The 13,355-nt window shown below is 39.8% G+C and overlaps 1 protein-coding gene across 1 annotated transcript in view; it reads right to left on the bottom strand.

The window, feature by feature from the left end:
- LOC117959906 overlaps window positions 1-13,355 on the bottom strand; it is a 55,752-nt gene that overhangs the window by 25,893 nt on the left and 16,504 nt on the right. The window contains exons 3-9 of the mRNA XM_034897304.1: window positions 10,082-10,181; window positions 7,151-7,268; window positions 6,719-6,842; window positions 2,868-2,941; window positions 2,467-2,524; window positions 2,070-2,099; window positions 638-857 (exon numbers count right to left, since the gene is read on the bottom strand). Coding sequence (XP_034753195.1) covers window positions 638-857; window positions 2,070-2,099; window positions 2,467-2,524; window positions 2,868-2,941; window positions 6,719-6,842; window positions 7,151-7,268; window positions 10,082-10,181 — 724 coding nt within the window. The remainder of the gene's footprint in view (window positions 1-637; window positions 858-2,069; window positions 2,100-2,466; window positions 2,525-2,867; window positions 2,942-6,718; window positions 6,843-7,150; window positions 7,269-10,081; window positions 10,182-13,355) is intronic.

Here is a 13,355-nt window from a genome sequence, read left to right as displayed (position 1 = left end):
CTACAAATAGTGGAATATGCCTTTTGATGTACCAGGACAACCACAATAACATAACAATAATATTAATATTAATATTAATAAGAATAAGAATAAGAATAATAAAAGAATGCACTTTAGAATCTAGGCTGGAGATACAGGGTGTGACAAAATCCATTTCACCTCAAGAGTAGGCCTACAGATCCCTCCTGGTCAACTGAAGCAGCAGAATAAATCTACCCTAATCTACACCTGCACATACGAAAGCTAGCTCATAGAAGAAAAGAAAAAAGTACAAAGGCCCAATTGGATTCTTGGTCAGCAAAACTATGATAGAGAAATGAACAGGGAATTAAAATGACTAATTATGCTACTGTAAATCTAAAAGTGGATGTCTATTTTCTTTTTCATAGAGAGAAATGATATACTGTGAGAGACTGTGACGGAATTTCTGAGTGAGTTTGAGTAAGCGCGGTGTTAGTACACAAACAAATGTTCTTTTTAAAGTAAACTGTTGGATTAAATTTAACCTTGAAATCCAACCTTGCTGAAACTTGTACTACTGTAGTCTGAGTAAACTGCCTACAAGGGTACGACTGTGGAACCAAGTGAATGTTTCATCTAGAGTGACTGAGAAAGTCTCTGTGGATACTCCGTATACCTGGTTCCTCTCTGGTCCCTGTAGTCCAGGTCCAAACTGTGGACAGAGTCTGTGCAGGAGTCTGGGTGGTGCGTCTGCTGCTGCCGAGGCCCCATGGGATACTGGTGCAGGGAGGAGTTGGGCTGAGCAGTTGTGTGGTAACGCGGAGGCAGACTGTTACTCGTCTCACTGCGGTAGTCACTATCCCGGTCGTCGACAGCACTGTCCTGGTCATCCAGAGCTACAACAGGCGAGCAGGGCGAGCAAAATAAATTAAACTTTCCTGAAACTTAGTATGTTTGTTACCTGTGCATTACCTGAGCATCTTTTAAATCAGCATTAACCCATGTCAACGCTGAGGATGCATCCTAGCTTAAATGTTGCCTATCTGGTCAAAATTGTTAGGAGCTGAAGAAATATACAAACTGGGGTCAATAGGGAGGTTGTGAGGGAACTCACTTTCAACAGACTATAATCCCCTATATGTGCAAGTCGTCCTGCTAAGAATAAATTGGAAGACATTGAGTGGCTCTTAATCAGCGTTTGTATGTAGATACTGTTGTTGTAGCATTAATGCATAGAAAGATACAGAATTCACAGAAATATAGCTATAGAAATTGAATCTACATCTGCATTACCCTTACTTCTGACAGTGTGATGGTGTTTTTAATGAATCACTTTGACACTTATAATAACAGACCAGTGTATCTCATAAGAAGAGCAATTGTCTAAACTTTTTGAAAGGGACCTCGCAAACTCCAACAATGAAGAAAAGGAAACTGTTTCAAGCGTTAACCATGAGTCCGCTGGGGGGGACAGCTGAGTTTATCTTTTCAAAGAGATAAAGTGAGAGGGTGAAGGATGAACTGATACTGTTGATATCTGGGAGGACAACCCATGTCCAGGTGACATCAACTTTAGCAAAGACTGTGAATCAGTTTTACGATGCAACTGCAACTTACGCCCTTTAAGCTTTAATAAGGGCTCTGTTGTTTAGCAGACTTTCTGAAATATTCATATTGGTATTACTATGCATGTCCAAATATGTTTGAGCTCAGTATTCTCATTGAATTCAAACAAAAAAAGATGCATGGAGCTTAATTTTAAGGGACAGAGGGAAAATATGTGTGTTATGATGAGTTGTCCTAACATCCTATTCTATGATGTGTGCTAAACCAATAATTTAAAGATAAAATATATATGTGTAATGAAGATTACATGACTTCAGCACAAAGCAGAAAAAGGAAAACAGCAAGAGCAGAAAAGCAAGTAAAAAGGCAAAAGGGGGATTGGGGAAACCATTGAGGAAAATCCTATGTTAATAATGAAACTAAAATGCATGGAAACCTTATAGACTAAAGGTCATTGGGGGAAATAGGGCATTAGGACATGCAGTGAGGATTGGCCAGGGGGAGAATTACATCAAAGTTTTTTGTGTTGTTTTTTTACATACTCAGTGGGTCAGCCCATCCGAAATAGTTGCCTGGTGAAAGTGCAGATTTTACAAGTGAGAGGTACAGTCAGATGAGGCAGGGGGTTGTGAAAAAAAGTGTCCTTGTGTTGTATTAGTGAGAATATTCAACATGCTTCTGGTTATTTGTAACAAAAAATATACACAGGCTGAACTTGAAATGTTTAGTCTTCATTTTCAACCCCAATGAAGAGGATTTCAACTGTTACTACATCAGGCAGCACAACAGGGTTAAGGAAGTGAGAGGAATAATATCAAAGCCTTAAACCTATAAGAGTGGAGGATTGGCTCCATCTAGCGGCCGTGAGGAGCACAGGCAGGCACCTTAGACCATTTATATTAGTAAATATACATTTATGTCTATTGCAGGCACACTCACAGCACTGGGAGGCGGCAAATGGCAGTGGGCGACTCTGAACGTCCTCCTGAAGAGGGTACTACAGAGGAGAAAGGGAGAAAAATTGCAGGCATCAAGTATGTTTTTCATGTCGTAGTATTGCTACTCTTACCACAGTAGTTCACTCGCACCACTACATCAACACTTGCAACTAAAATAAATAAAACAGTTCTGCGTCATTAGAACAACAAGTAGTAAACAGGAACATACAGTACATCCTTTAGAACAAATGATTATTGATTGATTTAATCTGCATACTTAACTGTGAAAAAAGAAGAACTCAAACAAGCGGGACATCCAGTAAATTTATCATTGTAAGTCATTGATGATGTTATTTTTTCAAACAGATAAAAGTAGTAAATTCTTTTTAAATGGCACTTTACCTCATCGTGGATTCGCATGGTATTGATGCGTTCCAGCTTGCCTGTCCAGTACTGTGCCTCATCATCTGGGATGTCTGGTGGCAAAATGCACAAACAACAAACATACATGAGAACCTGTGTTTATAGAGTACATCTGGCTCTGTTGGATTTCAAGCATAATGTCCCGGCATGCCATCATAATACATTCATGCCCGTTTAATTTTTCATGAGCCTGAGGAATGAGGAAATGAAAATAGCTGGCTACTGTAGCAGTGGCCCCAAACTGTTAAAAAAGGAGGATTGGATACACGAGGAAAAATGTTTACCATACCGACAGATCCAATGTCCACAGATACTTTAGATGAGTCTTGACGGGGATATACCAAAACAAATTTGAACGGCATGGTTTCTAACACATGATAATAAAAATACTAACAAAAAAATGGCAGAAAAAAATATTCTGAAAGAAAATCAAGTGTGGCTCGTAACTGACATACGCATGCAAAGAATGGGTGTTTTCCATATTTATTTATTTTTCCACCTAACAACATCTCCAAGTATATATATATATATTACCTGCGATCCCATTACTGTTGTATTCCTGTCCTCCATACTTAAGCCAACAGATTCCCTTCATAAATAAATGCTTAAAATACTCTTTAAGAAGCCCAATTGTTATCGCCACTGTATCATTCAGGGATATAATTCTTTCAGTATGGTAAGTTTTCGAAAGTACACAGACCTCCTTTGTCATTATCTTACTTCTTTATGGAATGGAACCTCCTCTTTTAAAAGACTTTGTCAAATCCATGGACAGCGCTTCCAGGGAAAAAACCCAAAGAGGGCAGTTGCCAGACAAAATTGTGTTTTTCTATTCAGATGCAGCCAAATGGGACGATCAGACTTTTTTTTGTTAGAGCCGCAACCTTCTGGAAATAAGGAACTGCACAACATACATCAGTTTGTTTTTACAAACTACTCAGATATGTACTTGTTAATGATCTGATTTTTTATTTTTTTATTACATTATATTAATATATTAACCTGAGTGTTTAACACTTGTCTGACTATATTGTTAAACACTGCCAGTTTAAAATTGTATGTATATTGTATTTTCAATTTAATTTCATAATGTAAAAAATGGTTTAATAATTTGCCATTTTTAATTGCGTCGGGACTATGGGTACAAATTAGGGGTCAAGCTAAACTGTGTCCCATATTAATAAAAATAACGTAAAAAGAGCCCTATAAATAGCAGATACTCTCCCCATTCCCACTTTTCAGGGGGATTTGCAGTGCTCTGCAGACAGATGCACATTAAAAGGACACACACACAAAGGCCAAGGCTTCAAAGACACACCGACCAGCAGCTTTAATGAATGGCTCTGGTAGCACAGAGAGTCACCATGGCCTCCTGCATCCTTGAAAGGTCTCTTCTCTCCCACTCAGTGGACACACACCCTGCTTTAACTTTGATGCCTTTTGATCACAAGGCCTATTACGAGGTACTGGTAACAGAGGACAGATACTGTAGGTAGAACCGTGGTCAAGCACAGAGAGCAGGAGGGGCACAGGGGAAATTTCACCCTCCAAATCGTGAATTGTCCCCTGGGAAAGAAATGATTTGATATTTTTTATCATGTTAAATCAAGCAATTTTGAGGAGGTCTGATCAATGAAACTGAACAAGCTATCCAAAGATTTGCTGAGGGTTATATCAGCAATAAACCAAATTACTAAGTGTTTTGTGAAAAGACACCCATAATGAGTATTGCTCCACTAGCCAGTTTTTAAGCTCTTTTAGGTCATTGTTTTGGTTTTAAGGCTCATTAACTGTATGATTTGTTCTCAATGCTCTCATGTTTCCAGTAGGCAGCAGTTTAAATAAAAAGAAAAAAACAGATAGACCCACTGCACGCTGCTTGACCAGCACTAAACAACAGACAGACACGTGTAGTGTGCAGCTAAGGAATAGCAGCCGAAGAGCCAGACATCTGTCTAAGGAGTTGATGGACACCAAACAAGAACCAAAAAGAGAGTGAAAACTGGACTTCTATTGATAAGGCGGACAGAAACACAACTTGCAAGTAATGCAAATGTAGTTGGATGTGCAAATAGGGAATTGTTTGCTAAAATGTCACCATTATAAAGACAATAATATACAGTGGGGTTTGAAAGTTTGGGCACCCCAGGTAAACTTTGTATTAATGTGCATAAAGATGGAAAAATCTCCAGAAGACATCAAATGACAGATTAGACATTCGTATAATATGTCACAATGAATTTTCATTGTGACATATTTTTTCAAATGAATATATAGATAAGCCTGATTCATTGTGGAAACAAGTTCTGTGGAACGATGAGGTTAAAAACTAAAAATAACTTTTTGTCTGCAATGAGTAAAGTTCCGTTTGGAGAAGAAAGAGCACAGAATTCAATGAAAAGAACCTCTGTCCAACTGTTAAGCATGGGGGTGGAACATTCATGCTTTGGGGTTGTATTGCAGCCAGTGGCACAGGGAACATTTCACGAGTAGAATAAAAAATGGATTCAATAAAACTTCAGCAAATTTTGAACGCTAACTTGATCCCATCTGTGAAAAATCTGACGTTAAAGAGAGGATGGCATCTCCAAATGGATAATGGTCCTAAACACACCTCAAAATCCACGCTGGATTACATCAATAGGCGTAAAGTGAAGGTTTTTCCATGGCCTTCACAATCTCCTGACCTCAACATAATAAAGAATCTATGGATAGACCTTAAAAGAGTACTGCGTGACAGACAGCCCAGAAATCTTAAAAACCTGGAAGACTTCTGAAAAGGAAGAATGGGCGAAGATACCTCAAACAGGAATTGAAAGACTCTTGGCTGGCTTCAAGAAGGGTTTCCAAGCTGTGATACTTGCCAAGGGGGAAGTACAAGGTATAAACTCTGCAGGGTGCCCAAACTTTTGCAGACGCAATTTTTTTGTTTTCGGTTATTTTGACAGTGTAAATGATGGAAACAAAATCAAACTTTTCGCGACATATAATAAGAATGTCTAATCTGTCATATGAGGCCTTTTGGAGATTTTGCCATCTTTACTTGGCTTCTTTATGCCCATTAATACAATTTCTTACCTGGGGTGCCCAGACTTTCAAACTTCACTTTTATGTGTGTTATGTGTCTGTCGGCTTGTTATGGGCTCCAAAGTACCCCCTAAAAAAACAATCTATGCAGCTTTAATTAAATATATATGCACATGTTGTTGTGTATGAGTCCAGAAAACAGTAAGCCACTAATGGTTTTAAAATCACAGTCATACTCTCCTCTTCATAATGTAAGCATCTTACACACATACATGCTCTAATGGTTCCTTAATCAGGTGTGCCCCAATTGAACAACCTGGCAAAGACAAAATAAGGAATGATCCTTATTCCCAGTGGAACCAGATAGACTGCATTATACAGTCTATCTGGTTAAGAGTGGCCTGTTTCTAATGCAATTTCAGGAAAGCAATGTGACCTCATACTCTACTCATGCGTTCTGTCCATGTGTTCCAAATGTGTTCTTTTTGAGTTGAGGTGACAGATCAATGCAGGATATGCCAGCATAAGACAACAGGACGCGTGGTTACAAGACATTATCAATTGTTTTGACAGTGCCCCAGGCAAGGTAGCTTTATCTGCGTTCCCTCATAGAGCAACTGCTGATATTTCAGCAGGAGACGCGTACGGCCTTTGTGTAACTCAATGGATCAAGGTTTAATTTGTCCACACGGTAACCAGAATCACCAATGTACTCCCTACACCATGTACCCATTATTGTCAGGGCATCTAACATGCAACTAAAATACAAAGCGACTGAAAAAAAATGGATTGGTGGATCTCACCAAAAGGCAGCTCGAAGCGAGTGTCCAGCAGGATTTGATGAGGCGTTGGGTTCTTGGTGCCATATATCTCATCCGCTTTCATCAGAACTTCTGCATGCAGAGAGATCCAGTCACCAGAGCCCTCCTGCAATTAGGATACATATCAATTAGGGCTTTAGTTCAGTTTAATGTTTGGCATAACATTTTGTATTCCTTTTTTATTATACTATTTACTGTTTTATTATAAGATAAATGCTGGATTAATGTTATTAATTAACGATTTTGAAAATGAGATACTTAGTAATGTCAGTAACGAAATGTAAAAAAGTCCCCCTGTTTTTTTTTCATGGATTGATTGCGGGTGGCTTTTTTTCAGCATTTTGAAATGAAATCCAACTTTTTTTGGATTTTTTTTTCCTAGACTATGTGATTTGTGCATATAAATATTCTTACCTCCTCTGATTGTTGGATACTCTTCAGAGGAATCCAGGCCGTCCCCACCATGGTGTCCCAGATGAGGCCTTTGTTCCACACCTCAACAATGAGGCCGAGGTCCAGCCGGTTGATCTCACTGGATGAAAAAGGCGTTATACAGGTATCAAGTAATGTGAGACTTCCATAGAAAGCCCTTCGTGACAAACAGCGTGGGGAATTTCAGCCAACAAAAGAGGAGCGGAACAATATCAGAATAGTTAAGAGTTTTGTAATCAGAATAAAAAAAAATCTAAACACAACTCCAATATGCCATTCAATTCACACTCAATGAAGCCGAAATGTCTCCATAATTACTGCCGGGCCCTACAACTAGCTGACAACAAAGGTTGCTTCCTCTTTTTGTTTTGTATTAGCTGTCATAATCCATTCAAGCCGTGTTTTGTCATTCAACATGCTATTCAAAGGGCTCAAAAACAGCTTGATGACAGTAACAAAATGGCATATCAATTTTGAAAGGAGCCACGTGACAAGGGCATTTGCATATTCTCATCTGTGGCAGTTTACAACTATCAACAGGCCGATCAAAAGGAAGATGAGAGAAAAGATAATCAAAGAGAGCAGCTAATTGAGAGAAGTGCAGGGGAGGGCATCCAGGTGCAGAGATATAGGCCTTCTAAAGCATCGGTTGAATAAATGAATCCAGCAAGGTATTTCAATCAAGCTGTTGCTAATTCCAACTGAGAAGAATCTGTTTAAGATGCCTTTTTGATTCTATTTTATTTCATCAGTGTATCATCGATATCGTTTCTATTAAACACATAAAAGAAAGAGACTGCAAATCCGCTTTTGTTTGGTATTTTGCACATGTCAGTGCAAGAGCAGCGATGCGTTAGCCTGGAAATCCAGACCCATATCCGACTAGATTAAGGGTCTGACATCGAGAAATGAAGGTCGGCCATCTCGTGGGGCGGCACTAAGCTTGCATTTCAAAATCTCACTGCACGCAATTGGATAACACTACGACCAATCACAACAACACTTGGGGGGACGTATCCAGAGCCCCATAAGCTTAGCTGCCAGCGGAGCTAACTGGTAGATTAGACTGTCGTCATCTATTTAGCTCGCCTCTGGACCGCCTATATCAGATACACAGATGTGATTGGTGCAGCTCGGCTACAAGGGCCTCGTTAATGAGCGGTATTACTCAATGCCAGAGTAACTCGCTGAGCAATTTCAAATTGTGCTCTCGGGAGAACTGTGGCTTTCCAGATTAGTAATGTGTAGGAGATACAGAACAATATGGAATTGTGGAAATATTTTCACAAACTTTGTTCTCAGGACTAAGATATGTTAACCAAAGAGGAATGGTTTGATATTTTGGGAAATACACTGTTTAGTTTTCTCTCCACGAGTTAGATTAGATAATTCATCTCTTGGCAAGTCAACTGATATGCGCATTTCCCAAAATGAAACTATTCTAACTAGTCCATTAATTCTAAAAAGCTCTTCCTTGTTGATGCGTAAATGGATTTGCCATCCAAACTTTGACAACAACAACTATTTAACAGATAACAGACTAGTAATGTTTGTTAGTTTATTTTATTTATTTAGATGAAATCTTAAGATAGTATAAATAGCATCTTAATAGCATATCTAAAAGTCCAACAGATCTAGTAAGTTAGATGCTTAGGTTTGCGTTTGGATAGTTAAATCCTTCTAATAGATTTGACCTGAGCCGAGTTATCAACTCTTAGAGTTTATTAAAAGGTATTTTGTTGTAACAGGTGGTGCGGAGCCTTTTGCTGGAATCGCTGATGATTATGTTTTATGATGAATCACACCTAGCCGAGCCGACACAACATTAATGGACAGTAGAAGGACGTAGGTCTGGAAAAACAAACACTGTTGCAACGAGGGAGTTCACAAAAGACAAACAATGGCACACATGCAACAATGTGCTGGCTCTCTCGTCGCCATAGATACCTTTCACAGGGAAAGTAAAATGAGGAAATTAAACAAATGAATTACAAGGAGGAAATGAACAGCAGCTGTCAAACAAGATAACTGCGCAGTTTAGAACCAAGACACCTTTCTTGTAGCTCTAAGCACCAGGTAGGATCTAGAGTTGGGAAACTTAAAAATAAATAAAAAGCCAAAAAGCTCATATGGGGTTTCAGACCGCAACTCTCCTGGACCTTTAAAAAAACTATTTTTGATTTGTTTAGCAATTTGCCTTTGAAGCTATTGTGTGTAGTTTCTGTCTCCCCCATGAGGAATTCTAAGTAATGACAACAACACTGTCAGATCCATGATACAAGCTGTCTGTGACCACGCACGGCCCCCACCCTTCCCTGATGCAGTTGCTAGTAGCCAGGGAGGACACAAGGAGGATTAAAACACATGGCCTCTTCAGAAGAGTTCATTATCTTCACTCGAGCTTCTGCGCGGGAAAGTGGCCGGACGCCACAATCATCTGACCATAGCCATACTGAGAAATACAGAGAGAATTTTGTGGGGCTGATCGTCTTAATTTGCTTTGTAGCAACTCATTTGGCAATGTCTTGAACGTCACAGACGTTCATTAATATCAAAAAGCTATGCACCAAAGCTTTAATGAAGCGTTGTAAGGGATGTATGACCACAATGGTACTGTCTCATAGATTAATACTTTTCAGAGACACACCGTCTAGCAGGTCTTATTTAAAAAGGCACTACACCAATGCGGTGCAATTTTACCAGATACCCCTCCAAGCAAAAAGACACTTTGTGGGAATGGTTTTCATGATGATACAGGTAAAAAAAAATGCATGATGATACCAAGTTGACCAGGATTGTTTTTGTTCACAGTCTAGTCTAGTGTGCAAAATTAGTATTTAAGTGTTTAAGGCCCGTGTAGCATTTGCTTCGTCTATGATGAACTTATAAGTTTAATAAATCTTAAGAACTTACAACATGAAATCCTGTTCCCAGCAGGGCTGGCTCCCCCGCACCGTGATAGTTGTGCTTTTGACATTCTGCACCTTCAGCGTCACGTAGGTGTTGAACTTGTCTGAAACAAAGGAAAAGGGAGTTTATTGTTTAAATTATAGTGAGGCAGTAGCAATACACTGACACCTGACCCCAAAAAGAGGTTTGAGCCAGCCCCAAAGGAAAATCACCAGCACCAAAATTATAAGAATTGAGAATATAAATGGCAGTTAAAATCCTCTCTGAATGTGTTTAAGAAGATTTACCAAACAACCTTGAACAAGTAGAACATAAATTGAATATCAGCGCTGATATCAGTTTTATCTCTAGAGTCAGGCTGTACTGGACTAACCAACCATGTTTTTTATATTATTAAAAAAAAATTTTAACCAATTTTGTTAATTTGGGTTTGATTTCCTCAATCATTTGTACATTTTTATTTTTTACATTGTCAGAAATAACAAATGCATCTTTCTGAAAAATAAGGTAACACAGACTCATTGCCTTTATTGTACGCAAAGCGCTCATGTTAACTGTTGTGTGTAGTCCCCCCGCCCCCCGAAAAAAGCACTCTAAGCCAGGAAAAACCCTGAGGTGAGACTATTAGAATATAAAAAAGAACAATGGTTTCACATGGCTATTACAGTGTTAACATATTAATTATCAGACACAACTGAGCCAAATACAAATTTTTAAGTAACACTAACCAGTTCTACGCTGGCTTTGTGTTGTAGAAAAAGACATCAGGAGCTCTAGTGAGAGTGAAAGCAGATAAGTCTACCCCACACACACACACACACACACACACACACACACACACACACACACACACACACACACACACACACACACACACACACACACACACACACACACACACACACACACACACACACACACACACACACACACACACACACACAGTCAAACCAAGCCGAGCCAATCCAATCCAGACTAGCAAACTGACCCCATTAATCTCAAGAGAGAGCCAACCTCATGCAGCAGATACAACTACAAGATCCAACTGCCTGTGTTATTTGTAACCCGCACTGTGAATTACAGCTTCTTTTGAAACGACCCAGAAATATTTGCCCTCTAAAACATACAGTCTGCAACAGGGGAAGCAGGGCTGCTGATCATGTGATGGGGGCGAAAGTCACTCCTGACCTGTTACTGCTGCAGAAAAGGTCTCTGTCGGACCTGATACCATCAAGACTCAAGTTGAAACTCAGTTAGGTCACAGGGGAAGGCAGCGTTCTACAAACAAAGCCTAAATATGACAGCTGGCCATTTCTGTAGTAAATCATCGATGCTGGAACTCTCACCCGGTGATCTCCGTCAGCCGTCTCTCGGCCAGTAGTGCCGCTCAGCAGAGCCACGGCAACCGCCTGCACCAGCTATTAGCGATGGGTTGGGTGAGGGCCGAGGGGGGTGGAGGGGGATTACACGGCCCGTGACACAAACACCACTTTTCATTTAGTAGGGCGAAGGAGCGTCAACATGTGCCTGCTGGTGTGCTCAGTTTGGTCTGGTAGATAGCAGCCCTGCGCCACGGGTGGTCCGCCCTGCGACTTCCCCTTTCTAATGGCCCAGATCCAACGCCCTACTGTACCTGGGCACAAGAGCAGCTGGAGGAGCGGCTGAGATTGAAATGCTGATCTTTAGGAGGGATCGAACGATACTGGTTTTATCAAGGCTGATACAGATTGTGGGTACTTAATAAACCTGATAACCGATATTAGGAACAAAAAAGGTATTTACGATGAAAAATAAATCCTTAAGTACAAAATTAAGATTTTGGAATGTTACAAATCCAACACAAAACTTTGTTTCGATACTTTGAGCAATTATTAAATAAATTAGAAACTGAAACAGAGGGACAGTTCAGCGCAATATTTAATTACTTCACTTTACTGGATATCAGGCAAATAAAACTGGGATGGGCAATATGGATAACTTGCACAAATGGATTGCATGAACAACAGAAACCCCTCTCAATATAACGCAATACAATTTAAAAAGAGGAAGGGAATTAATAAAAAAGGTATCAAGTGTACTTTTAGGTAAAACATAGATATGAGACTATCACACACACACACACACACACATCTTGTTGGTCTATGGGAAATAAAAGCAAAGCATCAGCTGTTTAGCGTGTGTACACTATGCAAAGAATTTCCTGGTTACCTCGGCAACATATAAACATTTACTCTGCACATAGCCTTTACCACAGCAGCCGGACAAGTTATCGCAATTCTAGACACAAATGAGAGATATGTCAAACAAACCCCTTGACACACATTCTTAGAACATTCCACTGATGCACAACATGAAGAAATTATTCAAATTAAAATGCCTTTTATAATAAAGACTAAATGATGTCCCAGTCCCTGCCTGACGTGCCACTGTCTGAAAGCATTGTCCATCCTACGACAAGCCCCATGAGTGAAAGGAGACAGACCTAGTGACTCGAGGGGACAGTAGGACAAAACACAGGCATTATTACAAAAGGAGCCTAGGGGATGCTCATGCTTTTCCCTAATTAGATATTCTATGCCTTGTGCCACATTTGGGCTAGCTCCCATGAATACAAGAGATGAGATAAGTGAGGAGGATGTATGGATTAGATAAGAGCCACATAATGGTTGTGGCCCCTTTACAGCAGGTGCTGTCCACTAAATAGCTGATACAATCAGCACCATTGGGGAGAAAGCAGCAATAACTGTCCAGAAATACACAAAGTGTATAAGGCTGCACACTAAAGCATGACCCATACGCGATTTAAATTATATTTGGGGAATGATCCCTCAAATGTAAATTCAGAAAGAGTTGCACTAGAAGTCTTGATATCAACTGGTAAGTGACAGTTAAAATAAATAATAAGCACTTGATGCACCCTGCCTATAAATCTGCAATTTCCGGCTCTGAAATGACTCTGGCTTTTTAGCCAACATATTCATACTTACTGATACAACATCCATGAAAATGCAATAGCGAATGGTGATATTGGGCCCAGAAAAATATCCTGGTCAAGATCACAAGATAAAACCACGTTTATCAAGCCTATACCTGACCTAGTCTGAGGTTAAAAGATAGCTTCGAAGGACCATCCTCAGTGTGGGGAAAACTGATTCGAACATGTTATAATGCATGACGTCACAAACACGTCTGTATGCACATACAGTGGGTACGGAAAGTATTCAGACCCCTTTAAATTGTTCACTCTTTGTTTCATTGCAGCCATTTTCCAAAAATC

This window comes from Etheostoma cragini, chromosome 16 (assembly GCF_013103735.1).
Source record: "Etheostoma cragini isolate CJK2018 chromosome 16, CSU_Ecrag_1.0, whole genome shotgun sequence".
Taxonomy (NCBI): domain Eukaryota; kingdom Metazoa; phylum Chordata; class Actinopteri; order Perciformes; family Percidae; genus Etheostoma; species Etheostoma cragini.
The sequence above is the reverse complement of the archived record's forward strand: the minus strand, read 5'-3'. Positions and strand labels throughout refer to the sequence as shown.